At 46.2% G+C, this 15525-nt stretch overlaps 2 protein-coding genes across 40 annotated transcripts in view; one reads left to right on the forward strand and one right to left on the reverse strand.

The window, feature by feature from the left end:
* Positions 1-2085, forward strand: part of PRRC2C (proline rich coiled-coil 2C) — a 73689-nt gene extending 71604 nt beyond the window's left edge. For all 39 annotated transcript variants that reach the window (XM_083621310.1, XM_083621320.1, XM_083621347.1 and 36 more), the window contains one exon: positions 365-2085. In XM_083621310.1, the coding sequence (XP_083477436.1) occupies positions 365-625 (261 nt within the window). In that variant the 3' untranslated portion in view covers positions 626-2085. The remainder of the gene's footprint in view (positions 1-364) is intronic.
* MYOC (myocilin) lies at positions 683-14560 on the reverse strand. Its single transcript, XM_083621428.1, has 4 exons — positions 12138-14560; positions 9981-10109; positions 4947-8432; positions 683-3899 (listed from the first exon to the last, which is right to left on the reverse strand). The coding sequence occupies exons 1-3, from the start codon at positions 12697-12699 to the stop codon at positions 7648-7650; spliced, it is 1476 nt and encodes a 491-aa protein (XP_083477554.1). The 5' UTR covers positions 12700-14560; the 3' UTR covers positions 683-3899; positions 4947-7647.
* Positions 14561-15525: the final 965 nt, after the last annotated feature.

Consider the following 15525-nt stretch of genomic DNA (forward strand, 5'->3'; position numbering starts at 1 on the left):
TTTGAGAGGAAGAAGCATGGTCATGGCTTGCGCAAGGAGACTGACCTAAATGTCACTCCGGCTCCTTTTAATTCCTGTAGTACTACTAGTAGGCTCCAGGTTAGGGAGTTGAGTGACAACTCCTAGCAACATCTGGAGAACTGCAGGTTCGCTGGATCTCCAGAGAAATGCAAAGTGCCAAGCATGACAGGAAGTGATTTTGTCTTGGCATTCAAACGACAATGTGGAAGAAATTTCAAGGTGTGTGAGTCACTATTGTAGGCGCTAACAGGAGAACTCTGAATCCCTCAGATCCTGAACACACAGAATAAGCAGTTTCTTTCAGGCCTGTGCTCTTATTTAACTCACTTTCTTTCTTATTAAGGCAAAGCAGAGAGCAGAAGTCCTTCAGTCAACACAGAGATTCTTCTCTGAACAGCAGCAGGCCAAGCCACCTGGAAGCAAAATGCAGAAAGTGAGTGACGGTGGGAGTAAAGCGGCTGAGGCAATGGCAGACTCCTCTCCAGGAGTATGTCAGGACAAAGTGGTGGAGAAACCAAGCCCTGCACCTACAACAGCCCCCAAGCCTGTTAGAACTGGACCAATCAAACCTCAGGCTATCAAGACAGAGGAAACAAAATCCTAAGTGTGGTGCCCATCTCTTTCAATTGGGGAGTGAAATGCCACTGGCAAAACCTGTAGCCAAAGGGCAAAGCATGTCCCTTCAAGGCTGTGAATGGCATAAATAGACACAGTTGCTAATTAGCCTTGGCAGACATGAATGGTAACATGCTTTAAAGGTCTGGAGATCTTGGGGCTTGTAGCTTCCAGGCCACCACATGAATTGAGCGTAATCTGTCTGTATAGGGGGGCACCTGTTTTTCTGAGGATGCAAAATGAAAAATAATGCTGCTGAAGCATGTTATTAACCAGTGGTAAATGCTCTTCTGTTTGCTGTTTCATTTTGAAAAGAAAGGCAGATTGAAGAAGGCTATGCTGGACAGAAATGAAATTGGTTTTATGTTGCTCAGGGTCCTAAGAGGATGCTGTTATTTAATAATGAAACAAGAGAATTTAAGGCAATTGAGAAGTCACACGGAGCAACTTACCCTCAGCCTTCCTCATTTTCCCCACCAACACACACTTCATTCTGTGATGCTCTACATCAGATAGCCCTAAAAGGCAGGCTATAGCTGCTCCTATGGTTTGATATGGTGCTGAATTAACTGGGGAAGATGCGAATTGACTCCCATGTTCATACCAAAAGTGCAGAGTTTAGAATACTCCCATTTAGGAGTTGTATTGCCAGTCACATTGAGCTCTGGCTCAGTAGTACTTGGGGGAACGAATCCTTTGGCCTTCAAACTGTTTTCAGCTTATGTCTGTACAGAGCAACAAGCACGTAACCTGCTGCAAGACAGCATCCTCTGAAACAATGCATTCTTATATCAAAGCTACTCCTTCCTGCTCACTGTGTGCTGGGAAATAGAATCAAGTCAAATAATGCCTTCTTAATTGTATCCTTCTAGTAGTATAGCTGTAGGAGAGTACTGTATGATAACTTCTGTGAATGTAAAATACTCCATACCTGCTTATATGTAGTTGTGACTGTGCTATAGTAGAGCTGTTTTAATGACGTTACTGAAGACTTTTTCAGGCAATGATTGGAAGTTAATAAGAGAGCACCACGTACCATAGCAATTGCAGAATTGACTGTTTTCTCTGAGAATTTCTTCTTCCCCTTCCCAACATTTTTTTGGAACGAAGAGTGAGCTAAAAGTCTAATGTGTATAATTTTGTTCAGATGACAGCAGAAGCTGGAAAAGTCTGTTGCTGCTATTGATGCCTAGTGAAATGCTATTGGTTATCTTTTTATATAAATATTATAATTTGAATTTTTGGAAACTTAGCTGTGATGTCAGCTTTGGGGGAAAGATATCCACTTGTACTGTGAGTTGGCATTGTACAGAAATTAACAGCCATATTGGTCTAGAAATGTTTAAACTTTTTTTTCATTTGTACAGGGGTAACACTGTATTAAATATGTAAGGTCTTATTTACATGGGTTTGATTACAGAAACTAATAAAAAATATTCTCTACATAAAGTGTCTGGGAATGCCATGCTTTGCCACCCACCGCACCTTTAAAGAATGGCCTCTATTGAAGAACTTAGAACACCATCAGGTTCATATGGAGACAAGTACCCCTTCGGGTCCCCTAATCCCAAGCCAAAAAATGCTTTAAAGATTAAAACCTGCACCCTGAATTGAGGCTTGGAAACTAACGAGGACCCAGGGCAGCTGGAATTCTCTAGTTGCTTCTGAGGCAGCTGGAGGAGACTGTCCTGAGTTAAGTCTGCATTGCAGGTGCTAAAGTTGGAAGTGTTGCTTGGCTACCTAGAATAGGAGTTTGGGTTGAAAGCAGCACCTGGCACCTCCTTTAATGTATCAGAGCTATAATGTGCTAGTTAGATACAAACAGAGCAATTTAGTACAATTTCAGACTGAGATGAAAACAATAAGGGGAAACTGCTGAAGATGGAAGTTACTCATCTCTTTCAAGATTGAACTCTTCAGCTAGAGTTGTTAGATGTGTTCTTGGGCTCTTTTAAGTTGGAAAAGCAGCTTGTGGTTGCTGCACAAAGAAACCTCAGGCTGTACAACGTTCATTTGACTTTGGCCACTGGGAGCAAATAGCATTTCAGTTTTAATTTAGAAGCCTTTCAGGTTCTTTCCTGTTTGATGTAAAGTTATGAAATATGGTCCATAAAAAGAAGCCAGAATACCAGTCCTCAACATATTGATTAAAAATAGTGGTTCTTAACTCACAACAACTTGCACTAAATTAATTTGCAGTTATTCGAGAGTACTGTAGAAGAACTAGATCAGCAAATTTATCCATGATAAATGCTGTAAGAAATTACTATTGCAAGTCAGCTCACCCACCTATATTGTAAGAGGAGGTGCATTCTGCAGCTCCAGAATCCATCTCTGCAGTGATGTTGCTCAGACATACAAAGCAGAAGAGAGGCGTGACAAAAGCCAAGGTCACAGGAAGAGGGGAAGGAAATATGAAAAGACCAAGAAAGAGATCTAATGCAATGACCATTAATTTATGATGCCCTGGAAAGGCCAGCCCTGTTCAAACTTGGCACACATTCCTATTACCCAGAAAAGGCAAGGTAGCTGTCTGGAATAGCAGGTGTGGGAGTCCGGTCAATTTGGGCTAGCTGTTCCACATGAGGTGGGGAACCTTGTTCCCTTGGATACACAGCAACAAGAACTGGTGGCACATTATTAGAGAATCGGTGGCCACCTTCATTTTGCAAATAGCTCGAGGAAACAGGTGATGAGTAAATGATATAATGCATTGGAAGAGAAGGAGCACAGCATCCATGTTGGCATGTCGGGTTCAGACTTCTTGTATCAAGGGAGTAGACAGCACAGCTTCCAGGTGTCGGTTGATGCTCTGCTAGATCAGTTGCTTTGCACACAGGGTCTTTGGAGTGCGCAGCCCAGCTGCCTACAAGAGGTGGTGTGCCACTCCCATCTATCCGGCATGTAAGCCACAATGGGGGAGAACAGAGACATCTTTCAGGACAGGTGATGTTTCGACTTCTTCGTGCACAGGCTGGAGAGCTTGGGTTAATGAGGCTCTGGTCATTGGTGGAAAATACCCAGTTGTCTGAGAGCTGCTGCATGCAGCCCTGTCTGAGACAGCATGGAAGACCTTGGCGAAACGTTGCAGAGTGGCACTGGCATCTGCAGGGTTGTTCCCCTGGCTCAGGAGGGGATGAGTTGTGGACATTTCTGGGGGAAGCAGGAGAGGCATCTAAAAAGCAGGGACTTAATGGAGCCATGCAAAAACATCTCACATCCATCCCTCTGTGCTGCTGGGTGATAGTCCATTGATGCCTGACCTGTGGAGTGGGAAACGAGTCATTCAAGCGGCTGGAACTTGAGCTTAGCTGCTTTGCCAAAACACAAGTGTTACTTGAGTTAGGCCAGTGCCAAGGCACCCTGCCCAGTTTGGCGTACTGAACAGTCACATGCTAGTTTTTATAGCAATTTCTATAGATTTTGTGTGTATATAGTAATTATCTTATTGGAATTTGCACTTACAAATACTCTAGTCAATTCACTTTACAGGCTGGGTACTAACTAAAATTTGGCCAAGCTAGCCCGGGATTTGAACCCCCGTTTCATCAGTTCAAGAGCCTGTCCTCTGCTGTGCCACACTGTCTCTCCTAAGTCTACCTAAGTAAACCTGCACTGCGTGGCCCCTGCTTCTAGAGACCTGCACAGGAGTCCTGGCAGGCCATGGCCATGGCTTTGACTCTCAGGGTGATTTTGACCATTTCAGGGCATCCCACATCTGCAGCCTCCTCTCACAGTATAGGCATATCTGCCTGTTAAATGAAGTTTAGAACCTAAAATGGATGATTATGATTACTGTAAATAAAGACATGCTTAACTGCTGTAAGTAGAAAACACCTGCTCCAAAGACAGCAAATCAGAGCAGGATACAGTTCTCACATCCAGTTGCCTTTCTGCTGAGGATGTCTGTCATTCCAGGCACAGTACAAACACATCCTTGTATTCAGAACCCTCCCTGAATTTGTCCCTTGCCCCTTTCTCGACACCCTCTCATCCAAAACTATTTATCCAGCGTCATCCTGAGACATCTGCAAGGATCTTTTGTCCCTTGTGCCTAGAAGTCCCCTTGTTCGCTTCCTTCAAATCCCTCTTCAAAACTTGTTTCCATGGGGCCTTTGGTCAAGCACATTTCACACACACAGAGAGAGAAACTAAACAGAAGGCTGCGTGACTGAACCACTTTACTGTAGTCAAAGCTCAACAGCTTTGCAACACCCCCCCAAAAAAAAAAAATAGGCCAACAACTTTAGTGTTCGGATTTTCACTTTTTGAAATATGGCACCTCTAAAACAAATTGACCCCCAACTCACTGCAGTGTCAAAATTCTGTCACAGGTGGACTGTTGTTGGATGCCCTTTAAATCCACCATCACATCACGTCGCTGTAGTTCAGATGTTAAATTCTATTAACTTCAGCAGAGAGGCTTCAGAGCAGACCTGGTGTCCATCCTGATCCATTATGTGTGGATTTGTCATCAGTCTTTCAATCTGATTGGATAAGTAGGAGTCCTTGATGATGTCACGCTTGTGTAATAAGCCCTCTTAGTTTTTATGAAGGCGTTGCCAGGTTAATTCCATCAGAACAAAAGCATATTAATGCTCTCTTGCTATAAGTATTAAAGAAAGGAGTGTCAGATATCCTAGGGCAGTGAGATGCTGAGATTCAGAAGAGCCTAGGAGCAAAAAGGTGCTGCCAGGCAGATCAGGGATTGGAGGCGAGTGGTAAATACATGGTGTGGGCAGATGAGTGGAAGGACAAATGGCAAAAACTCTCATCACCCCTAGTTGCAAGGAGCTGTTTCTTTCAAAACCTGTGATGTGGCACAAAGAAGACAACATTCCTGTCCTCATAGGGACACTTAGTTAAATCAAATGCAGGACAGCAGCACAGTAACTGCCAGAGTATCAACAGAGTGGCAAGAGCAGGGTTTACAGTGCACACTGTTGACATATGGCATGTGCCAAATGTGTGCAGCCCTCCAAGCGTGTAGCTTCGTGGCAGTGCATCTTGTGCTGGAAGAAATACAGTCAGACTCCAACTTTTCACTCAGTTCCATCCTTTACTGACAGGTCCAAAGCATTACGGCAGTTTCACTATATACATAAAGTACAGGCTTCCACCAGATCCCTAGCAGGCTTCAAATGCAAAGCATACATACAGCACAGAGTTCAGTGATTTGTCTGTCCTTTTGCTTGGTCTCTATATGTTCAGATGCCTCTTAGGATATCATCACCAAATTTGACGCAATAGTTACCAAGGTGGGATGTCAGACTACGTCATTATTTGGATGCTAGGCATGACTTTGAATGAAGATGGCAAACCAAAACATCACTTTGGCATGACTTGGCACATTTTTTGACATAGGTTCAACTGGCACTCTAGATATCATTGCTAAACTCAGCATGAGGGTTCCTGAGGTTGGGGTGGGGGTGTCTCTGTTGATGTCTGGATGCCAAGAGCCATTTTGAATTAATATGGCAGGCTGAAATGTGAGTTTGGTGTGACTTCACCCAATTTTTGTTGTGATGGGTCTCAAACCACAAATTGCACTATTTATTTAAAAAGAACCTTTTTTGTTGTTTCTAAGAAGTCCCAGGCAGTGCCAGGCACACCCCATTAATTTTTTGGGGGAAGGGCTGTATAGCAAATAGAGTGCCTCAAGAAACATTGCAGAAAAGAAATGACTGCACCGATAAGACTGGTTGGAGGGTTAATTGTTTATTGACTTCCATACAGGAGTCTCCTGCTGCTGCTGCTGCAACCAGCTCCCTTCACCCCTGGTATCCTAGAACACGCAGAGCAATGAAACAGGCAGAGGAGAGGTGCCGTGGTGCGCAGATGCAGCCTGACATTGTGTGGGAAAGACCCTGGAGATGAGAAGTCCTAGTGGGCACTGGGAAGGCAGGGACCTTCAGTCCTCGCAACTGACCTCCTAGAAAGAGTTGCCGAGGCCACTGGGCAAGAGCTGCGGTTTGTTTCCTTCACTGGCCTCAGATGATTTATTGTTTTGTTGCTGACCTCTTCCTGTCTCCAGCCCTGACCATCAGGGATGATGGGAGCTGCATGTCCAAAAACATCTAGAGGGTCACAGGTTCCCCAGTCTCAACAGACCTTGCAAAGCCTAAATGGAATTTAGACTGCAAGCCTGCAGGCAGGGACTGCTCTGAATTTTTATTCACTTACTGCACTTCTTAGATTTATAATTCTGACAAATTCTACTCCTCTGAAATGTCTCTCAATTGCTTTTACTACACCAGTACACTGGACCCCTGTTTGTTTCTAACACACACAGAAAACTTCAACCTGGAACTTTGACCTGCCAGGAGGAAGCAGTTTAAGACAAGCTTCAGGCAAAAATAAGTGGGCGAGAAAGGGTTAAGCAGCCCCTTCCCCACCACAAAGTGGTGCTAAGTTCTCTGCAGTGAAGAGGCAGCCACCAGGCTGTTATAGGCAAGCTGGGCTTTACAATGAAGCCAAATATAATAAAGGCAACTTTACACTTATGTAATGAATGCACCATTGTCAGGTCCACAGAAGAGAGCGAAAGAGATTACTTCAGTCCTGCTTGTCAACCAGCAGTGCTGAATCCTTTGGCCAGGCTAAGCAGAGAGCTCCAGAGGCAATGGGTCTGTGTCATTTTGAAGGCTGCATGCATTTGTGTTCCAGGTCTAATTAGGAAAGACTACCCTGTGCAGAGACATTTGGAGCAAATGGCAGTGGCTGCCCATCAAGGGCAGTGAACTGGGGTACAATCCATGGGAAGTTCTCCTTCCTAAACTCCACTGAAATGAATAGCAGCTGCACAAGAGCACAGCCACTAAGCACAGGGGTGAGCTTGCACACAGCTCCTGTTCCCTCAGTAGAGCTTGGTCAGGAGAACTTTGGCATGATTTGTGTGCCCCATATTGTAGCTAGTCAAAGTAATGGTGGTTATGTGGACTTCCTGCTCCAAGCCTCCCTTGGAAATGAGCCTCGCTGGCAGGTGGCATCTTCTCACTCTCTCCAAGTAGATCACATATTGGAAAGCTTGATATCATAGGCAACCATATTGAAGTTGTCCCAAGCCAAGAGTTTTCTTTCTGTGGGATTGTAATCTACCATGCTGCTGTATCTGTAGCGGTTCTCAAAGCGGATGTTCAGTGGTGCACTCGTTCCTGTCTTAGTGGAGTAGATGAAATTCACAGTGGCCTCAGGGGATGAGTAGCTGCTGATGGTGTACAAGGAGCCACAAATCATGAAGGCGTTTGCCACTGACTGCTTGCGGATGTTGGTTTCCCATGTTTGTTCAATCTCTATGGTCTCTGGGTCCAGTTTAGAAAGCACAATGGCCCCCTTTACCTTTTCAGTGCTGTAAATTACCCACAGCCCCATCTCATCAACTGCAAAGTCAATGTCTGTATATCCACCCCATGAGTAGGGAAACTGTCCGTGGTAGCCGGCATTGGGTAGCTCCTTTTGGACCGTAATAACTTCTGTCTTCAGGTCATATTTTGCCATTATTCTAGACTTGCGCATCTGAAAGTAGAGGGAACCCCGATAAACAACAGCTCCAGTGCTCTCCATGGATCGGGGCAGCACATGTACTTTGGAAGGGTGGCCTTTGGTGAACTGATCCACATTGTTGTACTCAAAGACTTGGCGGACATCTGAACCAACGGTATCAACTCTCCAAGTTGTCTCTCGGCTGTAGGGAGAGATGGGTTCTGGGTCCCTCATCCACACGCCATACTTGCCAGCAATGGTCTCTGCCCTGCGGAAGGTCACTGGTTCACCAACTGATATGAGCACTCCACAGCCTGTTCCAGGAAATAAGTAAGCCAGTTACTTCACCCCACGGCAGAATTTGAACTTGAGATTGGGGGGGGAGGGGGACTACTCTTCAAATATGCTATTTTACAGTGTGCCCCAATCCAAAAAAAAAAAAAAATTACCTCAACTTTCTAAGCATCTGAGCAGGCTTCACTAACAGGAATGTTGTAGGAAGGGGGTTCCAAAGTGCAGGTGCTGCCACACTCAACAATCACATTCTTACCAATGGGGAAGAGGTGCTACGTGTCAATTCCACTGATCGAAGCCATCAAGTGGGAGCATGTGGGGGAAGCTAATCTCGTAGGTAAACTGCTCCCTTAGCATTCAAGGGCTTTATATGCTGATAATACCTTGAACTTGGCCCAGCAGCAAATCGGTAACCGGTGCAGAGCTCTGAGCCAGCTGGGTGTGATGCTGACCAGGCCTCACTCCTCTTGGTAATTGGGCTGAAGAATTCTGCCCCAGCTGTAGCTTGGGGGCCAGACCCACAAAGAGAGCATTTTGCCAACCTCTGGCTGTGCCTCTCTACCAGACGGCATCCACAGGTGATCACTCTAACTTGGAAGGCAGTCATCTTTTTACCAGTGGAGAGCATGAATGGATGTCTATAGTTGCCTTAGACCAACCTGGGTGGGTTATCTATTAAATGGCTTAATATTTCAAGAATCTCCATGTTTAAACATCATTAAAACAAATACTGGTTTTTTTAAAAAAATATATTCTACTTTCACGGCCAGCAGCTTTCCAAAGCCTCTTTCTCATTCCTGCTACTTAAAAATGTATGCAAAAGCCTGGATATAAATTCCCCCAAAATACAAAAAATAATAATTAGAGAGTTGGGAAAGGCTGAATCTGGGAATTTCTGCCTCTTGCCGCTGATTATTCTACTTAGCAATGGGATGGAGAATGAGGAATAAGAGATAAGTTCCCCTAGGTTTTGAAACTGCATGAGAAAGCTGTGTCTCAAAATCAAAACCTTTTCATTTTAAAAGTTCTGAATAAATTTGTAGTGGTGTCAGTTGGAGGTGGCTGCCTCTAATTTAGTGAATATCCTTCAATTTTGCTTCCACTTCCCCCACAAAAAATGGTTTGGGACTTTGTATATCAGCTTTCTTGTTCTTGTTCTTAAATGGGTGTAACATTTCAACATTTTGTTCTGATGAAGAATAGCCATAATTATTTTCTGGCTATGTGTCCTCCAACTTTCTAAGGAGACTCAAAATAGATGCTCACTCTGATTTTGGGTTCCATGTAGTGTTCCACACACAGGCCAGGTTTGTTTATAAAGGAAGGAAACAGGTAATATATGGGAGTCTGGCAGTCAGAGGTGGTTTTTCAGGACTAGCTGGCACTTCTGAAGGGGCAAACTGACAAGGGAGAGTTTCACTTTGGACTGGTGGAAAGCTGGCTGAAAGGGAGGCTGTCCCAAACAAGGTGTTTTGGGCGAGATTCTTTCACTAGTGCTACAAAGATGGGCAGGAGCCAGCACTGAGCAAAGCAAGGGAAACCAGCACCTGCCCAAGAGAGCTCTGTACCTGATTCTTCCCCCTCTGCGCTGGGGAGGCCAGGCGAGGGGCTTCCCTGAAAGAGGCGGGATGCAGGAACCTCCACCAGCTCCGATTTGAGCTCTTGGTAGTCCAGAGTGTCTGTGTTCCCCTTCGACTCTGCAGAGGAAAGCAGGGAAGGAGAGAGCAAGAAGAAAAATTAACACCCTGAAGGCCAAGGGGACGGAAAGGAGGAGTCTGCCATGAAGGAGCTTTGAAACAAAGGTTTTCCTGATGATAACATTGCATGTAAAGAATATAGGAAACGAAGAGAAAATTTAGGGGAGCAGCCCCCCTTAGCCCCCCTCCAGCTATAGGCCTACAGGGCTGGGGGAGGAGAGGAGAGAGAAGGGAAGAGAAGTTCTCTGAGCAGTCAAAAGTCCTTGTGGGTCACTGAAGTTATTCAAGGGGAGATTAAATTATGTCAGCTATTTACTGAACATTGCTTCTGATTTGTGAGGCATTGAATCAAACAAGTGGTGTCCTACCACTTTCCTTGGCCAGATTCATTTAAAGCAGTCTTTCTCCACTTTAAAGGGACTAGCAGGGGGTTCAAGCAACCAATTTATTTCTTACTGCCAAGGTAAGAAAAAGGAGAGGTGAAGCCTTGCTGCTTCCTGAAATGTGGAAGCTCAGAAAGGCCACTTGGTGTTGATGAAATTTTAAGCTTGTGTCCAATATAGCATTAATTTTTTTGTTAGTGCATAAATCCTTGCACTCATATAGTGAGGGCATTGGATACCAGCCACTCTCCAAATGCGCTCAGATGTACTTCATATCTCTCTCTCTCTCTCTCTCTCTCTCTCTCTCTCTCTCTCTCTCTCTCTCTCTCTCTTTTCCTGCTATTAATAAATCCCTTATTAGAGATTTCATTCATTTTTTACTTCAATTAAACAAAATCAGCAGCGGTTGAAGTTCCAGTGGTTTCATTGTCATTTCAGTTATCCCCTCACCCCGAATAATAATAAAAATAGAAGTGTAGCATTGGAAGGGATCACGAGGGTCATCTAGTCTAACCCCCGGCAATGCGGGCTCAAACCCACAACCCTGAAATTAAGAGTCTCACTGAGCTATCTGCTCTTCTGGAAACTACCCCCAGAACCAAACAAAAAGGCTAGCTGGGCCTCTCTTTTCTTTCTGTAGTCATTGGCATGTCTCCTAATCTCAGGTACCCTTCCTCCGAGGAGCCATAAGCTTTTTGGCCTGATGGAAACTGTTGCTCATGAGTAGCATAATTATTTTCCAGCTTGCTGACTGATATGTCCTGAAATGCTAATGATGCTCTACTTTTGCTCCGGAGGCATCCCACTCTAAAAATATTCCCTGACAGACACCAGATCCCAGCTTCTATATTCATTCCACCCCCACCCCCCTATTTCTGCCGCCCTGTGATAGGGGCAACGGTGCAAAGGCCTGTAAAAAGCCCAGCCTTGTGCTAAGCAGGTCTGTGCTAAGCAAACCTGGAAAGAGGCCCATGAGAAGCATTCAGCCTCATTCAGATACCTTCTTGAGGTCACCCATGGAATACTCTGCCACTGGGGGAACATGACTCAATGGGACAGGCCTTTCTGCAAAGCACAGGGCATTTAGCAGCACCAACAGGGTGACACACTGCTGGCAGGTAGCCTTTAATGCTTGGGGCTGCTGCTATTCCATTCGTGAGATGGGAATGTTCATTGATGCTCCCTGGCATTTCGTCTGTTGAAAGAAGTGGAGACAAGTGGGAAGGGCATGGCTCTGTGCCAGGGACAGGCGAGAAGCACCTAGGCCCCACGATTTCTCATCTCTAAGTAACCATCACTCACATTTTGTATAGATGTCTGTCACTGCAGTAAACATACTCCATCCAGGACTAGACCAGGAGGTCTGACTGCAGAGGCTCAGGAAGAGTTGAGAAACAGATTGAACACAAAACAACATGCCATAAAAACCTCAGATGAAATGCGATTGAGGCTAGGCAGGCCTGGTTACCTCCCCTCCCCTCCAGCTCACAAAATGGCATCCCACTGCAGTTGGGAAAGGTCAATTAAAATTACGAAGGGTTTCAAGCTTCCTTCCTTCCTATGAGGAAAGGCTAAAAGGCACGCATTTTGATTTAGGAAAAAAGGGTGACTGAGCGGGGGGGGGGGGCTTTAATTTCTACAGTACCTTGAAGGGAGTCCCTGCTGGGTGCCTCTCCAGCCTGGGGACAGTGGCTGACTCTCAGCCGCTCCACCTCCCGCATGGTGTTCTCCAACCTCCTTCCCAGCTCATTCCTCTCTTCCTCCAGCCACTTCTTATCTTCTTGCAAGTCAGACTTGTCTTGGAGCAGGTTGCTGATGGTGTACTCCAACCTGCTGACCTGTGTGTCCCTCTGGGCTTGTTCTCTCTTCAGACTCTCTACCTCTTTTTGAAGCAAACTCACCACAGAGAAGGAGGAACTCCTTGCTGCTTGGTTTCCATGCAGCTGGCTGACCAGGGTCTCCAGGAGACTGAGCCTTGCTTTGGAGGACTCCAGTTCCAGGCGCTGGCTGTTGCTTTCCCTCTGGAGATCCCTGATAATGGCCATCACTTCCCCAGGGTCAGTGCAGCTGGCTTCATTTGCACTGGGGACTGTGAAGGAATAGATGCATCTGCCATCCTGGTTGTTTGCTTTGTGGAGGCGAGCAGTGCTCCCGGCTGCTTCCCATACCATCCAAGCTGAGAGCAACCAAGTCACCAGCTCCTTCATGGCTTCACTGCTGCCTCCAAGCCCACACAGCCTTCCTGAGAAGCACAGTGTGCAAGTAGCATTCACCAGCTCTCACTCGTTCTGAAACTGAGCTCCCAGTGACCTCAATTTTATACAGCTGAGAACCAGGGAGGTGCAGGAGAGGGTCGCTTTGCCAGAAGCTACGGCGGCAGCAGCAGCACAGACTTAATGGGAATCAACTCTCTTAAAGGGATCGTGTTTCATTTACGATTCCATGGGAATATGAACCCAGTGCCCATTCTTGGGATCCTTATTCTCAACACATACAAAATGCGTAGAGGCAGATCTGCCGCCCGTGTGTGTCTGCGGAGGGCATGGCTTTATGAGTCTGTGCATCCGGCAGTGGGGCAAGTTCAGGGTCAGGGAAGCAATTGCTCTGGAGCAGTGAAGTTTTAAAAGTTTGCCTGCCAAAGATAGTTGGGATTCTACACCATAAATATGCAACCATTCAACCATTTAGAAATGTGTTATTATGGAAATAAGTACTACAAAATATTATGTTAAGGGTTATGCCCACTCATGATTTAGTCTGGAATGTGAGGCATGGGTGTTTTGTTCACTCACTCCTTACAGAGCCTAAGGGTATACACACATTATTGCCTACTCCACATCCAGTGTGCTCCCTCTTCTAGTTTTTGAAACTGCATACGTATGATGTTAGCCACAATCCATATCCATCCTGTAGTTTCTTGAGGAAAATCTGCCTTTAGATGCATTTTTTCCTCAACCCAGCTACAATCCAACTAAATTTTTTTAGCTGCATTCACTTTGTACCTGAACCAGGTTTGAGACAGTCAGAGCAGATGACCGCTTCCTGACTAGGGGTGGGTTGCAGGGGAAGGGAAACCCAAAAGGTCTTATGTGTCAGCTGAAGAAGCCCTCACACCCCTCTCTGATGAGGACAGCACTGCAAAGTGCAGTGGGCAGGTTGGGGGGGGGCAAAGGCTTTGCTGTATTTCAAGCTCCTGTTTGCATACCCTAAATTTCATTGTTTTCCAGGGTGTTTACACATCTTCCCATAAGTTAACTGTTCATCCCACATTTTTCAATGTACTTCCCTGCCACTTTGCAAACTGCAAAAAATTGTGGCTCCCCATCCCTGGTCATCCCATGGATTTATTGCACTAGGGTGACAGGCACTTAACTCACTTTAAATGTTCAAGTCTAAAGTTCCAACATGCACTTGAATCCCTCCTGCAAAATAGTGACAGTCTGAAGGCACTCTAAATATTCTATTCAGTGAAAGGAAGAATGTTCCTAAATTCTGTTCCTAAAGCCCATTGAGACTTAGGCTGTTGGCACCTTTTCCCCTCCGCAGAGACGGGGGACCTATTAGGAAGCTCCTCCCTTGGAGGCTGATGGATCCAGTGGGATTACAAATGGCTCTAGGACCTCTGGAACATCTGAATGTTTGCCCCTGAGCACTCTCACCAACTTTGTGGAGCCCGACTGGCCCCCCTGGTATACTCCAGAGCTTAGGGCGAGGAAACAAGCTGGGAGACGGCTTGAATGCAAGTGGAGGAAAGATCCAAATGAATGCAACCAAACACTGGTAAGAGCTCATTATGGAGCCTCCCTAGTGGCAGTGAAGACAGCAAAATAGCCTCCATTGCATCCTCATCATGTCGTCCGGCAGAACTTTTCCAGACTGGACGGGGCCTTTTCCAGGCTGGCCCAGAGGAGGTGGCGGGACCAACAGTAGCTGATGTGAATTGTTTGCAAAACATTTTGAGGATAAAATTGCTTGCATCCACCAAGACCTTGACTCTGCTGTTATAGGGGATGAATCCCATGGGGTGTCCAGAGCACAGTCTAGTCCTGTTGTGGTGGATGAGTTTCAGTTGGTAAGGCTCAACGATATGGACAAGGTGCTGCGACCACTTGCACTCCAGACCCTTGCCCCTCTTGGCTGATAAAAACCAGCAGGGAGGGAACAGCTGGCTGGGCCAGGGAGGTGATCAGTGCCTCTTTACGAGAGGGGTGGTCCCTGCCTGTTTGAAGGAGGCAGTGGTAAAACCACTCCTTAAGAAACCTTCCCTGGACTCAGAAAATCCAACTAACTACTGGCCAGTTGCTAATCTCCTTTTCCTGGGCAAGGTTCTGGAGTGAGTAGTCGCAGACCAGATCCAGGCACTTTTGGAAGAAACTGATTTTCTGGATCCATTTCAATCAGGGTTTAGGCCCGGTTTTGGGCACAGAAACTGCTTTGGTCACCCTGTATGATGACCTCTGTCGAGACAGAGACAGGGGAAATGTGCCCCTGTTAATTCTCCTCAACCTGTCAGCCAGTGGCGTAGCGTGGGTTGTCAGCACCCGGGGCAAGGCAAGTAATTTGCGCCCCCTAACCCGTGGATTTGCGCCCCCTAACCTGTGGATTTGCGCCCCCTAACCCTAACGCCCAGATGTTGCGCCCGGTGCGGCTGGCCCCCCCTGCACCCCCCACGCTACGCCACTGCTGTCAGCGGCTTTTGACCACTGACCATGGTATCCTTCTGGAGCAGCTGTCTGAGTTAGGGGTGGGTGGCACCACTTTGCAGTGGTTCTGGGCCTACTTGAGTGGTCGTTCCCTGAGGGTCAGTCCTGTGGAACCTTCAGTGTGGAGTTCCTCAGGGCTCAATCCTATCCCCTATGCTGTTCAACATCTACAGGAAACCACTGGGTGGGGTTATTCAGAGATTTGGAGTACGTTGTCAGCGGTATGCTGATGACACTCAGCCCTACTTCTCCTTTACATCTGCAGGTGAGGCAGTGGAAATGCTGGACTTGATAATGGACTGGATGAGAGCCAACACTGAAGCTCAATCC

This window comes from Podarcis filfolensis, assembly GCF_964270895.1.
Source record: "Podarcis filfolensis genome assembly, chromosome: 6".
In the NCBI taxonomy this organism is placed as follows: domain Eukaryota; kingdom Metazoa; phylum Chordata; class Lepidosauria; order Squamata; family Lacertidae; genus Podarcis; species Podarcis filfolensis.

Coding starts and splice junctions, on each gene's coding strand:
- MYOC (XM_083621428.1), bottom strand. CDS start 12,699: ATGAAGGAGCTGGTGACTTGGTTGCTCTCAGCTTGGATGGTATGGGAA. Junction 10,110..12,137: donor CAGCAGGGACTCCCTTCAAG/GTACTGTAGAAA, acceptor TTTCCTCTGCAG/AGTCGAAGGGGAACACAGAC. Junction 8,433..9,980: donor CGCAGAGGGGGAAGAATCAG/GTACAGAGCTCT, acceptor TTCCTGGAACAG/GCTGTGGAGTGCTCATATCA.